At 31.4% G+C, this 16,637-nt stretch overlaps 1 protein-coding gene across 1 annotated transcript; it reads left to right on the top strand.

Annotated features, from left to right (window-relative positions):
• The first annotated feature begins 15,180 nt into the window (after positions 1 to 15,180).
• Positions 15,181 to 16,273, top strand: LOC109156754 (zinc finger protein 6-like). Its single transcript, XM_019304587.1, has one exon. The coding sequence runs from the start codon at positions 15,330 to 15,332 to the stop codon at positions 16,020 to 16,022; it is 693 nt and encodes a 230-aa protein (XP_019160132.1). The 5' UTR covers positions 15,181 to 15,329; the 3' UTR covers positions 16,023 to 16,273.
• The last annotated feature ends 364 nt before the right edge of the window (positions 16,274 to 16,637 follow it).

Here is a 16,637-nt window from a genome sequence, read left to right as displayed (position 1 = left end):
CAACCCCAAACTTTAATATAAAATGCACTGTCCTTGCCCACTGTTATTAATATGTTTTATTTAGTTTAGAACATAATATTTAATCATCTCGATTAATCTGACGACCTCGATTTTCGTCTAATGATTTGAGACAAGGTCTTGACAAGAATTTAAGTCTCACCTTAAGTACTTTTCAAGCACCGTCTTTAAATTTTCTTGAAAGCATTTTAGTTATGTATTAATTTAAGAGTTAATGTAAATTGTTGCGTAATTCATCGTACTGATAATAAAAATTCATCACCATGGTTACAAAAACTACAAAAGTGTTAAGTTTCTTTAACCAACAACAAATCTCAGGGGCTTGTCAAATAATTTTGAAATACTATTCTTAGATTTACGAGAAAGTCTTCTTCCTGATTTATGAAAAAGTTTGTAGTTCCTATCTGAAATTATGTTCTCGGTGAAGCCTGCCTTATAACCGTAGCATGCAAATGATCACAAAGAAGTAAACCCGCTTATGTTAGACTGACTCAAATCATAAAGGCCTATAGGCAACTCAAACAGAGAATCAAACTTAAAATTTAGTGATTATCAAGATAATTGTCCAACTAATTCGATTGGGATTGTCTCCATTGAAATACTATTCGGATTGATATTACAAGTGTTACTTAGAATATGATATCATCTATATATAGAATTAAAAAAAAAAAAAAAAAACATAGAAGACAAACCAAAAGCTAGAGTGAATAAGTATGTTGGTTTTCAAAACTTGTGGGTGAATTGAATTATGACACCCACTTCATTGATTTCTTAACTACAAAACAAAAAAGGGGCTTGAAATAGACTCAATTATGTTGTACCATGCACAATTAAGTAATTGTTGTTTTCAAATGGAAAATGAGTGGAAAATTAAGGTTTGCAAAGCGAATGATGTAGAAGTGGGGATTGTAGCAGCTAGGAAAGTCATACCAAATTGTCAAATATTCTCTGAACATTAACCAAAAATGCAGTACAAGAAACTGCAAGTTCATAAGAAATTTCTTTGGGGTGGACAAATGGACAATCACATGTCATGGTAGTTGAATTTTCAGTTTCCATGGAAAATGTTATCCGACATGATGGGTGCGTGGCTCTGATCTACATGAGTTGATTTAGTTGCAGTTCATGCATGTACACCCTAACTGAATGTGTCCAACAACTTGCATAATCTATACTTTGACACCAAACTATGGTTTCTTATTATTATTATTATTAGTACTATTGACTCTATTACAAGGTAGTATCTCTTCTAAGGGGGGTGTATTCAATCATGACTTTCATCGACTTTTAAAGACTTTTATGAACTTTAAAAGTTTGGAGGTATTCAATTCAAACTTTTAGAGAGTCTTTAAAAGTCAGGCGGTATTCAATCAAGATTTTTAAAGAGTCTTTAAAAGTCGTATGGTATTCGATTAAGACTTTTAAAGAGTCTTTAAAAGTCATGTGGTATTCAAAAGTTATGAACTTTTGTAGACTTTTTAATTTTAAGACTTTTGTAGACTTTTTCTTCTCAAATATAAATAGTTGAAATCCAACCATCAACCCCAAGATTTCAAAATTTTCCTTCTTACAACTTTGAATGTTTTCTCTCTCTATTAAAACTCTATTTTTTTTCTCCCTATTTAAACTTTATAAACATATCTAAATTCAATAAAATTATTTTTTTCTTCATTATCCTATATTTTCCTCATACCTAAACTCTACTAATTTTTCTCTCTCCTAAACTTTACAATCTTCATCTAAAAATTTGAAATAATATTATTTTTACTTCATTATTGCTTGTTTATATTGATTTTTATTTTTTCTATGAATTTTTTATCCCTAACTTTCTCTAATTCCCTCTAAATACATGAACAAAGCAAATTTTTCATTGTCAAATTTTAGTATAAGTTTCATAATATTCATATAAATACTTATATATTTTGTTTTTTATTCTTTTTATGCTTATATTTGTAATATATATTTTTCCTTTTTTAACGAACAAGTTACTACGAATAGCGAACTACTGTTCGCCATAACAATTTGGGGTTACAAACAATAGCACCTTGTTGCTGTTTGCAGTCTTAAATTGCTATTGCAAATAATAGTACTCTGCGTGATAGATGTCTAGCAATATATCAAGTATAATTTTTTTTATATATATTATTAATATTAGATTTTTATTTTTTTATTTTATGAAACTTGTAATTATATTTTTAAATATTTTATTTGATCAATTCTTTTATTATAAATTTTATTGTATAATATTGTTATGACTTCTAATGAAATAGTTTTTTTTTTTGTTGATGTTTATTAATAATATATATAAGTAATTAGCATTTTTTTTTGAATAATAAGTAATTAGCATATAAGTCTCAGCATACTAGGGATAAAAAATAATAATCTTGAGAATGTTGATGTGGGTGAAGAACTATATAATAAGAAGAATTTTATGATATATTATAAATGTTTTGTAAGAAAATTATAAATGATAAGAATCAAAGTCATTGAAAGTTTGTAAGGGTGTATTCAATTTAGAATTTCAATGACTTTTGTAGACTTTTTAAAATAAAAAGTTGATAAAAGTCTATGAATGTTTTTTATATAGACTTTTATAGAGTCCTATAAAGTTTTAAAAAGTTTTAAACGACTCTGTGAAAGTCAATCAAAGTTTATTAAAATCTATCATTTTAAAAGTCTTTAAAATTCTACAAAAGTCATGATTGAATACACCCCCCTAAATTTTATTTATCTGATTTGTTACAGTTCAAAGAGTCAATATCTTACCATCAAGGTTCAATCCTGTGACCTTCCCTCAAGGAGAGTCACAGAGATCCATCTTGTTTGCTTTATTTATTACAAGTATATGTATATATATATAGGAAAATTCTAATGTGATGATCAACACTCATGATTTTTATACAGGTATCCCTAAAGTGAATGGTGAAGGCTTTGAGTTTGTACATGGTACAAAATCACATAGTCATCAGAGCATTTCAAAAGTGATTCTTGAGGAAGTTTTTTCAGAACAAAAAAATTTGGGGTTGAGATTTTAACGGATGGGAGTGGGTTTTTTACAAGTTTTTTGATTTAAAAGTAATATGTTTTATTTTAAAAGTATTATCTTTTAACTAAAAAAGTGATAGGTTCCAGCTTTCATGCACCGCGACTCGATCTACCTCTACTATAATTCACTTGTTATGCGTTGATAAAAGTGAAAATATTCTCACCACTATATATTTTAATTAATCGTGTTACCTTTTAACTTTTTTTTAGTTAAAAAGTGATAAATTCCAATTCAAGAGAGAAATTAAATTAATAGCATCCTATCAAAGGTAACCCGTAAAATTACAAAATAAAAGAAAAGAAAAATATAATCTAAACTCGTTAAATTTTATTTATTTATTTTATATCAATTCAATCTCATATAAGACGCGTTAGTTGTTGATTTGTAATGGTTGTAGTTCTATTGTCATAATTATATTATCTAATTAAAAAAAATACGTACTCTAAAACTTGATTCACTAGTACTTGTAATTTTTTTCAAGTTATGGTGGTAGCAAGAAATACCAATTGTTATGCCGTACAATCGTGTGCACACGGTTGTGAACGACGCCATTTCACTATGGTGGAGTAACGGTGCTGTTAGTGGCGCCGTTTAACTCCACCAATCAACGGTGCCGTTAGTGGCGCCGTTTAAAAAAAAATATTGATTGTTCACTAATTCTGGATATATAGTTCATTAATTCTGGATATATAGTTCACTAATTCTAAATTGAGTTAATACCCAAAATCGTCCTCGACTATAGTGGTTTTTCTCAATTTCGTCCTAAACGACTTTGGTGACCTAATATCGTCCCAGACTTTTGTGTTTCGCTCAATTTAGTCCTCCATTTGTTATTCCGTCAAATTGGTGTTAAATTAAGGGACAATTCAGTAATGTCAATATTGATGTATCTTTACTTTCAACTTGTGAAGTGCGAAATTCCTCTTTCTTGTACGAATTACTCCCGGACTTGCAAATCAAATTTTATATTCGCAGTTTTTGGAGTAATTCTGGGAGTAATTCGTAAAAAAAAAAAAAGGATTTCGCAGTTCACATGTCTATGAGTAAAGAGATGCCAATATTAAAATTACTGAATTGTCTATTTATTTAACACCAAATGGACAGAATAACAAATGAGGGACTAAATTGAGCAAAAATACAAAAATCTGGGACTAAATTGAGCGAAACACAAAAGTCTGGGACGATATTAGGTCACCAAAGTCGTTTAGGACGAAATTGAGAAAAACCACTATAGTCGAAGACGATTTTGGGTATTAACTCATTCTAAATTTATAGTTCATTAATTCTGAATATATAGTTCATTCATTCTGAATACACAGACGCAGCGAACTGCCATAAGCCAAAACAGAGTACTAGTAACCAGTGTGGATATATAGTTCACTAATTCTGGATATATAGTTCATTAATTCTGAATATATAATTCAAATTATGCACAGCATAACGTCGCTAACGGCAATCAAAAATAATTTTTTTTCTAAAGTCGGACGTCAAAATTAAACAACGCCGTTTTTGCAACCGTGTGCACCATGATGGTGGTTCAAACCCCACCACAAATCATTTATTGTTGGGCCTCTCAAGTTGAGTTGGGGTTGGGTTTCTTATGCGCGAAAATGTACAGTTAGTTATGGGTCTCAACACTGAGCAAGCTCAATTTAACTCTTCATGAACAAAGAAACACGTTTAAGATATAACCCGTCGAAGCCAAAATACTCGGGTCATTAAAAAGAGAAAATAAAATACAATTACTCCTAAAGTAGTCTATATTCCGATGCCAAGATTTCACATCTTGCCGGCACAATTTACCTTTAATTATATTTGTTAGATATCACCTAAAAGAGTACAACAAGAGGAGAAGAAGAAGCTAAGAATGAAAATTTTATAACTAATAAAAGTACTCGACAAAACATCCGTGACTTTCACATATATGAATGAATACGAAAAAGAGTGGTAGTACTTGTAATAGACCTCTTAAAAAATAATTATAACAAAAAAAATGGTCATAATTATTTTCTTAATATTATATGCATGTTGGGATATTAATAAAAAGAGAACTTATAGAATTACATGTTATGTGATTATAAAATTCTTAATTATTATAAATATATTTTTAAATTTTTATAGCCGCCAGACTATTTTTTTTTTTTTTTTTAACTTATAGGTTTTAGTTTCCTATATATTAAAGGTTTTAGTTTCCTATATATTAAATATTATGACTCTTACACACCCTAACATTTACCACTCACAAAGAAACACATTATGTGGTAATTATTGTTTGGGTAACTATTGCATTTTTGTGATGTGGCATTTTGTGAGGTTGTTTATATATGGGTGACAATTCTAGAGTTGCTTAGTATTTTTTTTTTTTTTTAATATTATACGCTCTTCGGTAAGAATGACAATTCAACATGGATTTGATGGAAAAATATGGCCCTTGCCCCGTTGGAGGCTATCCAATGATAGAATTTTTTTGGTGAAACGAGAATAGGGATGTAAAATTTTTTCCATTCACGTCGGTGACATCTCCCACCTCGAACCCAAACCCAAATCTCTGAATCCCAGCCCCAAATTTTGGGATGTAAATTTAAACTAGAAATCAAATTCTTCTTTTTTTCTAGCAGAAGCATACCTGTAGAAGAACTTAGTATTTGCATCTACGCCTTTGAGCAAGTGTTGTTTAGTTCGCTGCCTCCAGAAAACCTCATTCTAAGCCTCTACATGGCACAACTGCTCCTCAAGTCGTTGGAACTCTGCCAGAGAGGTCGGGTCCCTATGGTCTCTAAAAAAAAGTTGTCCCTGCGCAACTTCTTCAATCTATCTCCAAACTTGTGGAAGTGATCACCCCTCCCCCCTGCAGCCGTCGCTCACCACAATACTGCTGACAATTCAACAGTCCCTAAGCCCTACTCTCGTGCCAAGCATTCTCCACCACCTCCCTACACCCCTCATTAAGTAGCCATGTCATCTCGAACCTGAATCGTCTAGGCCCACATCCCTGCCCATTCACCTCATATAAGTTGAGGAAAATGGCCGAGTGATTTGAGTTCCTTGTCAAGAGATTCTCCACACAAACCCTCTTCTGCATACCACACCAATCAGCCGTGGCCAAAACTTTGTCAAGCCTCTCCTCAATCCACTGATCCATGCCCCCTCCTCTCTCTCAAGTGAACAGATAACCCAACATAGACAACAGAGATAAACCACATGTATCAACAACCTCCCCAAAACCGCGTAGAAGGCTGTCGAGATGCGGGTTTCCACCTCTCTTCTCCTGTTGAAAGATGAGATTATTGAAATCTCCTACAACAACCCAAGGGAGCGTGAATTTATGAGATAGAGAACTGAGAAGAGACCATGAATCCCTCCTCATGTTCCTTTTCGGAAAGCCATAAAAGCAAGTCATCATCCACACCACATCCCGTGCACATCGAATTTCCACATCCACATGATTCCTCGAAAAGCTAAGCAAACTGGCATTATTATTAAGGAATCATGTGAAATATCCTTAGTCGTCAAGTATCTCGAACTAATAATGTACTATACTTCAACCAATCATTACCTATAAAACCTACACGAGTTTTATTCTGCCCTAACCGTGACATTGACCACTAAAGAATCTGAGAAAGAATTAAAGGAATGATATTTTTACCAAAAGAAGGGATAGTGACCTAAAGACTTCACCACTACATTATTATATTATGGTCTCTCGGAACTACTATCTTTTCTAACTTAAGCTACCAACAATTGTGTATCTAGCCTTTATGTAATACACTTTGTACTCCCTTAGATATGCATTTAAGATTTAAATTTCATTTCCTCTCATCCTAAACCAAATATATTCATTAAAAGCTTCTTTTTTTTCTTTTTTCTTTTTTTTTTTTATTGGATGACAACATATGGTAAGCATTTACCCATTAGTTTACAAGACTTGGTAAATCCAGATAGACTCATTTGCTCTTGGAGTCATTTTATTTTTGTGATTTTCTTATTGAAGTATAAATTTTTTTTAGTCTCCCAAATTACAATTAAGGGAAAAGGGAAAAAAGACAAATAGGTCCTCAAAATTTATACAAAAAATTGATTAGACGTCTAAATTTTTTTAAAAATGTAATTGAACATATTAACTCATCGATTTGATACAATTAAATAAGTAACTTGTTAAATTGTTGCAATTAGATTAATTATATGATAATCTTAAGGTAAAACCAAAAAAAAAAATGACGTGTCATATTTTAATTAAAAATATTTCTTTTAAAAAAATATAATCTCTAGCGACTTCTGCGCTTCTCTGTCCAATTAGATGGAGAAACTAGTTGCTTCCTTGTCCAAATGTAGACACAGAAGCCAATTGCTTCTTTAATTTTTTTTATTTTTAATTTATTTATTGCGAAATCAGCACTTTTACTTGTTACCTTTAGGTAACAGGTTATTTAATTTAATTACGTCAAATTGACAAGTTAATGTATTTAATTATAACTTTTTAAGATTTAATACTTTAATTACTTCTTTTTATATATATAAAATTTGACGACTTATAATTTGATCAAAGTTATAAAAATAAAAAATAAAAACCTTAATATAGAAATTTTTATTTCACTAATATAAATATAATCTAAGTCCTCAAATATATCTAGAACCATAATTTCAGCTCCCCTATATTGACCCCACATATATTATCATGCATCAATGGTTGCCACAAAATGATATCAATCTATTTTATTAAAAAAAATTCACCTTTATCGAGATTAGACTAGAAAAATCCATCCAATTCTTTTGGGATTAATGCATACTTCTAAGAATATTATTATTTATTAAAAAAAAAGTTATAATCATATAATCTCCAAAAAAGAAAAGTACTAAAAATATTATTACTTAAAAACAATGATATAAGACTGACCATTCACTCATTCAGTAGCTTTAGTATCTTAAGTAATTATGATTAATTATCATAGAATCACATACAACATTATGTGCTATCTTAACCATACTTTCTCATTCAATTTAATTATTCAAAAATTACTTTCATTATCCTAATTAATTATATTATTCACATTAATTAATGTTTCCTCAATATCCAATGAACTCTTGGTCTAAGAACAAAGTTTTCTAATCACTTTAGATTAGGGATTCAATTCCTTGCCAGTAGGAACACTTTTTGTATGAGGTGTTTCACTTTAGTCCCTTCTTGTAGCTATTATCTTTATGAAAAAGTTTATGGTCTCGATGGGTACCGGTGTCTCTTATATTGGATACACGTCAAAAAAGTTTTAAATGAAGTTTTAAGTTCATGTCTGGTATTGTAGGAATTCAAAACCTTTCTCATTCACTTTTGGGTTATGCACAGTGCAAGAGGCACCGTACCATTGTTGATTCGGATCTTAGAATTTTTATTTTTTTAAAAAAAAAATATTACCTAGCCCTCTTACATGTGTGATACACAAAAACGAATGTTCAATTTTAATACATAAAGTTAATACATAATTATATATCAAAATAATAACCAACAAGCATGCTGCCAGACTGCTACGCTGCAACCGGCACTGGCTGCTACGCCACCACAGGCCCCCCCGCCTTATCACTGCTATGTCGATGCAGGTTTTCACGGCGATAACCATGCGGTTGCGTTTGGCTTCTTTGTTGTGGATAGCGACTTCTCATATGTGGTGGCAGCCAACGACCCTCTTTTGTGTCCGCATGATCCCCCGTTAGCGGAGGCAATGGCGCTTCGCGAGGCACTCTCTTGGTTGAAAGACAATGGATTATCAGGTGGAAGGCTTTACACGGATTCATCGGTTTTGGTCTCAGGATTAAAGTGTGCCAGTTCATTTCGTAATTATTTTGGTTTCGTTTTATTATCTTGCAATCGTTTAATTAATGCTATGCCTGGAACACTAGTTAGTTTTGTGAATAGGGAGGCTAACCATGTGGCTCATTCCTTATCAAAACACATAACTGCAGTAGTAGCTGGCCGTACTGTTTGGAGGGATGTACCTCCTGCTTTTATTCAGCCCTTGGTGGCAAATATAATCTGATGCTTTTGGCTTTCAAAAAATATCAAAATAATTTTTAAAAATAGTATATATATATATATATTAAAAAAAAAATATTTTGTAAAAAGTATCACCCCACAAGCTAACCAATGTTTCAGGAAACGGAGGAAATGATAAAAATTAATAATTACAATACTATTAATAGATTATCGTTATGGTAAATAATTATAATATAAATAATTATTGTTGTAATAGTTTCATTTATATTGAAATATACTGTTTATATTAGAAAAAAAAAGTAATAATATTTGGTAAAATATGATAAATGACACTAAAACATATTTGGTTTAATATGATATATATATATATATATATATATATATATATATATATATATATATATATATATATATATATATATTTCGTAAGTATAGTGTGTAGAATAATTAAGTATGATTCTGTAAGACTATAAATTAATATACCCGAACATAATTTTATTAGTGTAAAGATAAATTTGTCGAATAAAATTAACAGTATAATATTTTCAGCGAAACATAAAATTTTACAAGTAATCAAGTGTTGTGATAAGAATAAAATTCATATATACTAAAATTAAAGTCATATTGTGTTAAAAAAAATTAAAATTTTCTTTTCGAAGAAAAAAATTTTAAACTATTTTTAAAAATAAAGTCAATCACTATGAATAAATATGTCGCTATAATAAAAAGACTCATAAATGAATACTATTAGAAAATGAAAAAAGTAAAAATATATATATTGGGTGCATTGAGTTGATTGGCGAGGTACTAACGTACCAAATGTGCAATGTAGAGCCGATGAGAAAATACAAAATTTTAAATAAAAGTGGGGGACAAGGTGGGCCCAGGTGGGGAGTTTATAAGCTTAATTAATTAGGTTAATTAGTTGCACAAAACACATTTAATCAATCAAAGAAGCAAATGAAATGCATTTGTCTTAATTAATGATTAATTTAAGGGAGGGGCCCACCCATCTTTTCTCTCTCGTAGGAGAGTTAGTAAGATTCGGAGAGATCTCTTGCCATGGAAAGGAAAGGAAAGCATAAACAAAAATATATTATATATATATATATAATAAAATAAAATAAAATAAAAAAGAGGATAGATTTCAACGTCAATCACGCAAACATCCTAAACAATAATTCATCATCAGCACGTAATGTTTGGGTCCCAAATTTCCAGGTTTTAGATGCAAACAACACCTGAACTTTATTTCACTCTGTAATTATTATTACGGAGTTTTTTTTTTTTTTTTAATATAAAATTTTACCAAGTTTATTTTTACTTATTATCACTCAACTATAGTGACATTTTATCTCAACAATTTGGGACAACTGGTAAGCGAACTACTAATACAACTATAAGCAGGGCCGTATTTTAACTTTTTGTAGCCCTGTTCTGATAAATAAATGTGGCCCTACTAAAATAATAATTTTTAAAATCAATATATGCAAGTTTGGAACCTTTGACCTCCAAGTGAAAATACACTAAATACACATTCTTACCATCTCTTCATAAAACCTTTTTAGATTTATTGAAAACTTTTTATTTTTATTTCTAAACTAGTTAGGTAAAAATTAAATATTAGACCTCTAAAATTTGGGGCCCCTCTAAAATTGGGGGCCCTGTGCGGTAGCCCAGCTTGCACAGCCTAAAATCCGGCCCTGACTATAAGGTTGAAAAATAAAAGACTCTCATAAGTGATACACCATCTTAAAGAACGACTCTGAGCTGGACTTTGCAAAGTCTGGATATTATTCTCTTTTAGTACTATTCACTCTATTACAATGTAGTATCTGTTCATACATACTTTCTCAATATATTGAAGCACAAAGAGTTAGTGTCTCACATAACTACATTTAAGGGCATTTTGGTCATTTTCACTAAGAGTGAACATTTTTAAATATCAAGAACGGTAAGTAAAGACAAAATAAAAATAATGATAATATTCAGGTTAAAGAGTTCAGGATTTTAGGGTTAGGCTTTCTCCCGTGTAAAAGTCAAAATATGCAAGCTTGACAGCAGGGCCGGTTCTGAGCATGTCTAACATGTGCAATCACACAAGGACCACAATTTTTGGGGTCCCTATATATATATATATATATATATATATATATATATATATATATATATATATATGTATATATATATATGTATATATAATATACGAGATTTTAAGCTAAGTGTATGGAGATTGGGCCAATATTCTAATCCCTTGATTCTCTTCTCTACTTTTGGCAGTTCTTAATTCCTAAATCTCAATTGACAAGTACAATTGTTAATTAAGATTGACAATTCCCAATTCAAAATTTCAAATAACAATTAGCATCTTCGACCAGGACCTTATGCTAATTAATTAGCAATTACCATTATTTTTATTTTTTAATTCAATTCCCAAATCTCAATGAACAGTGTGGTGATATTGATGGAAATGAATTGTATATTGAGCTAAAATTGCTTAGAGAAATTAAAAAAAAAAAAAAAAAAAAAGGGGCAGTGAGTATCTTGAATTCATTGAAACAGATGAGTTAGTTGTTTTCTAAATGTTACTATTGCATATAGAATATTATTGATTTTCTCAATTACTGTTGTCTTTGTAGAAAGGAGTTTTTCAAAGTTGAAATTGTTGAAATCTTACTTACGATCAAGTATGTTGCAAGAGAGACTTAATGGAATAACTTTAATCTCCATTGAAAATGAGCTTTTGGAAGAAGTTGATATAAAAAATTTGGTAGATGATTCAACGTCTAAATGTGCACGGCACAAGTCACTTTTTAAATAAAATTTTAAATGTATTTTTTATACAATATTTATATTTTGATACAACTATTATTTATATATATAAATTACTTGAATGAAGGATCTCAAATTAAGATATTGTACAGGACCCTAATTTTTATTGGAACGATCCTGCTTGACAGGAATTGAACCTGAATTAGTATTATAGAGATGGAGATTTCGATCGGTATATTAAAAAAAAAAAAATGACATTATAGTTGAGAGGGATCGAAAATAAAAATAATTCAATTTCTTCCCATTAATATCACATAGCTAGCTTTGGTTTCCGAGTTCAAACCATGAAAGTTATAATAATATTTTAATTATAATGTAATTATTGATGCTATATTACAAGACCATCAAAATGAACATTAAACCATATTTTAACTTTTCTTAGGTTGTACAACACCGTCTTTATCATAAAAGAGAAGAAAGATATTTGGAGTTGTTGTGAATTTGATATCTCTTTTCCTAAGAAAGTCCTGAAATATTTAGACATAATTGTTTTAATTTCTTTTTAAGAAGAAAGTTACAATGTTATTTTACATTATAAGTTAAGATTTTTTGAATAATTTTTTAATAATTTTTCTAAAGCACAACAACTTTAATATTATATGATATATATACACAAAAAGCATTTTGGGTATTCTCTCTTTTTTCTAGTAAAAAAAGTATATATATACACCCACAAAAGTTATCAAAGTTTAGAGATCAAATATGAACTACTCATAGAATTCACTTTTTTTTTTTTTTAAATTATTATCATAAAATTATTAACATGAATAAATACACTTTATAGTTAGTACTTTTTTTGGATCACTAAATATTTATATGTGATTATAGGTTAGTCCTAACTGCTCAATAGTGCTCTTTAACTATGTCTGCATGTCTATGTTAAAAGAGTTATACATTATGCTTAACACATTATACTTTATATTTTCTTGGACGAAAATGCCCGGCCTCGTCCCATTAAAACTTTTGTTAAAAAATATATGGAAGGGACTAGGGAGTCTACTTTGATGGCTTTCCACAAGGTGTCCCATGTTGACTCTAATCACAGAATTGCCATTTTTCTACAATAATGTTATAATGTTTTGCACCAAATTAAAACTCTTATAAATTGTCAATAACCCCTGCAGAATATGATAATTTTGTTTTCCTCACTATTATATTAATTCAAATTGCTATTTATTATTATTAAAATCATATTAATGTTTGCATTGTTAAAGAAAAACAAATTAAAAATATTTAATGATAAAAAATTACTCATATTAGATTTATACTTTGTAAAAATTTTATACGGAACTTTAGGAATGATATAACTTATCAAACATGAAATATCGATTTTTAATTTTTCTTCTAATTGAATGATTAATGGAAAATAATTATGATATGAAATCAATTATTGTTTGTTTATATTAGAAAGAAGAAAAGTAATTGAACTCTCTGAACTAATTGCAATATTATTGTATGATTAAATATTCTCGTAATATTTGTGTTTATATTGAAATTTATTTATTTATTATCAAAGGAAGGAGGGAAACTCAAAGGAATGAACTACATAGTGCTAGTGAGCCAGCATGACTGAAGAACGCCTAAGAACTCACCAACAAGAATATCTTGAATGAAAGAAGACAAAAATCAAAGATCCCATGACTTTTCCCATATTGAATGGAGATATTAGAAAGGAAATCTACAACAATTTTTTGGTCATCACGGTAAACATGAACCATAAGCAATTCAAATTGGGAATTAAATACTAGTTAGCATTAGTTGTGCTAATTACAGTATGCGTTCCATCTCAACTAAAAATCTAAGCTGATATTTGAAATGCACAGACATAATTCAGGAATATGTCTTCTATCATGTTATATGTTAAAAACTCTTCTATCATGATTGCGCAGACATAATTCAGGAATACCAGAGCTGTCAAAAGGGACCGATAAGGCAGGGCCCGCCAAAGTCCAACATATATATAGCGGGACAGGCTAAAAAAAACCGTCAAAATACGGATCTAAGGGAGGTCGGCCCACCAAAATACGGGCCTAAATTCAAGTGCACATGCATAAATACATATATAAATGTTTATAAAGATTAGATATAGTAAGGGGTAAATTTAGAAGTTTGACCAAAAATGAAGGAGGATGAAGAAAAGCAGCAAACATGAAGAGTTGGTTCATACTTCATAGCCCCATGAATGATGAATGTAAGTTAAAAGTGTGGGAATGGGTGGGTGTGAAACATATGATCAGTAAAGCTAAGATATGCTTTGATGCAAAAAGTGGGACCTTAGGAAAGGTGAGATGGGACTAATGTTTTGTACATATATAAAGCGGTGCACATTTCATTTCTAGCTTATATTATTAAAAATGAATGAATCTAAGCCTAGATACCCTTCAATTCTTACATCTTTTATATATAAAATAATTGCAATAAATTCCTTTCTATCATACCCTATATATGTTGTATTAGTGTATGTTATAAATATACTTTTTATTTGATTCAATTTTAGTCTTTCTCCTAAGAGATTAATTTGATACAACCTTAATTTATCGAACGTCAAACAACATATTTTATATATATGTATATGTTGTATGCGGTCTTTTGATTTGATCTCATATTTATAGGATTTGAAACTCTTTTCACTTAAACTAATGTCTTTTGTGTTATTATTAATATTGTAATTGGCAGACATGTTTGTGCATGCATGGGCTATCTGTTTTGACTTTATTTTCATATCTTTTTGATTGGTATATATGTGTGGTCTCTAAATCTCTAACCCAATTAAGCAACAATGACCCTTGATAATAAGTAATGCCCCCTAATCCTTGGTTAGTGGTTTTAAACTTTATTATATTGTGAGTGATTTTTTATTATATTGTGAGTGATTTTCTATAATGATTTTAGTCTCATTTAATTGATTACTATTGATTGTTATTTTTTTTTTTTTAAATGAATGATAAGAGAAATTCACAGTCTCTATCTCGCTCTTGTGTAGTACTTCGTCAACCATACAGGTAAAGGTAAACCAAGAATATTAACAAGAATCAAACTCATAACATTTTGGTACAAGAGTCATGTTAATTAGTTTTATGCACTGGACCGTCACTTTTAGGGCTACTGATTATTATTATTGTTAATCTCTATATATAATTAATAAAAAAAGGAAAAATGCTTGGAGATACATACACACCCATTATATATAGTGATTATATTAATTATTATGAGAATTGTTTTATCCCTACAGCTATATATATGCCAAGTTGCCAACCCCTTTAAACTTGTATATATACCCCCCCCCCACACATGCAACAACTCCCTTAAACTTCCCCTTTGCTGCCTCTCTCTTTCTGTCTCATTTCTGTCTCACTTTCAACCCCCCCCCCCCCCCCCCCCCCCCCCCCCCCCCCCCCCCCCCCCCCTACACATTTAGAAACAAAGATTATACACATATACATACATATGGCAGAGCTGGAGTTGCATCAAAGTAAAGCTTCTAACACCTCTGCCGCCGCGAGTAATGGACGTCTGAAGCTATTTGGGTTCAACGTAACGGAAGACGAAGAAGTAGAGTCGACGAAAACGCCGTCTGGGTCGCCGGAATCCGGCGGTTTTCCGTCATCGGACGGCCGGAAGTACGAGTGCCAGTACTGCTGCCGGGAATTCGCGAATTCCCAGGCGTTGGGCGGCCACCAGAATGCTCACAAGAAAGAGAGACAGCAACTGAAGCGTGCCCAAATGCAAGCCAGCCGGAACGCCACGCTTTCCTACATTCGGAACCCCATGGTCTCCGCCTTCTCCCCGCCGGCCCACCTCCTGGCCTCGGCCGCCGGCCCCGTCGTCGTCCCCGCCGGCGCAGCCGCTTCCCCGTCCTGGGTCTACGTCCCACGCGCCCCGCCTCCCTTCCACGTGTCGCACGGCTGCGTTTTCCCGGCGTCCGCCGCCGCCGGGAGAGGCGTGGGGAACTTCTCGTACGCCGCCGGCACCGTGGCGGATTCCGCCGTCACGTCCGTTGGGCGCCCGTCGGTCCAGGCCCATAGCGCCAAAATTGATGGGCCGTCGTTGAGCCGGTTCTCCAGAGCCGACGATGGGCCCAATTTCGACGACGCATTCGGCTTGGATCTGCATCTAAGCCTAGCGCCAGCCGCGCCTTGAGTCGGCTCTCACTCACAAGTGAGATCGGCTTGGATTGGCTATAGACTATAGTCAGCTGATGTTATTTACTCCAATTCGGATCTTTAATTTGTACATTATTAAGATTTATTTATTTATTTTTATTTATCTATCAACGGGAAAAAAAAAAATTTATGCTACTAATTTCCTCTTCCCCCCCACCTGAAATTATGTGTTCCACTTTATAATCTTATGATGTAACCGGATGTAGATATTGATGTGAATTTGAGAAATTTAAAGTGTTCCGTAATTTATTTTTTTTTTTTTCAAAATAATGACATTTAGCCACATATATAATATTAAAGTATTTAGTTAATTACGCCCCGTATTAAATATTTGTACATATAAATTATTTAGCGTGCCTTTTAAGTTTACAGTTGTCTGATACATACACTATTCATTAGTCAAATTAATTTTTTTATTATTAAATATATAAATTTATTCATTAATATTAATTAAAATTATAAATAATTTGAGAGTTAAACATAATTATTCGTGTCATGTAACCATTTTGAGAAAGATATATAAAGTAAAAACAATTACGAATCTTACTTCTTTTTTAGGTTGTGTAACTTTTTTCAATAGTGAATATAGAAA

The sequence above is a fragment of the Ipomoea nil genome, unplaced genomic scaffold, assembly GCF_001879475.1.
Source record: "Ipomoea nil cultivar Tokyo-kokei standard unplaced genomic scaffold, Asagao_1.1 scaffold2759, whole genome shotgun sequence".
Lineage (NCBI taxonomy): Eukaryota > Viridiplantae > Streptophyta > Magnoliopsida > Solanales > Convolvulaceae > Ipomoea > Ipomoea nil.
Note: the sequence above shows the minus strand (reverse complement) of the source record. Positions and strands in the feature narration are given on the sequence as shown.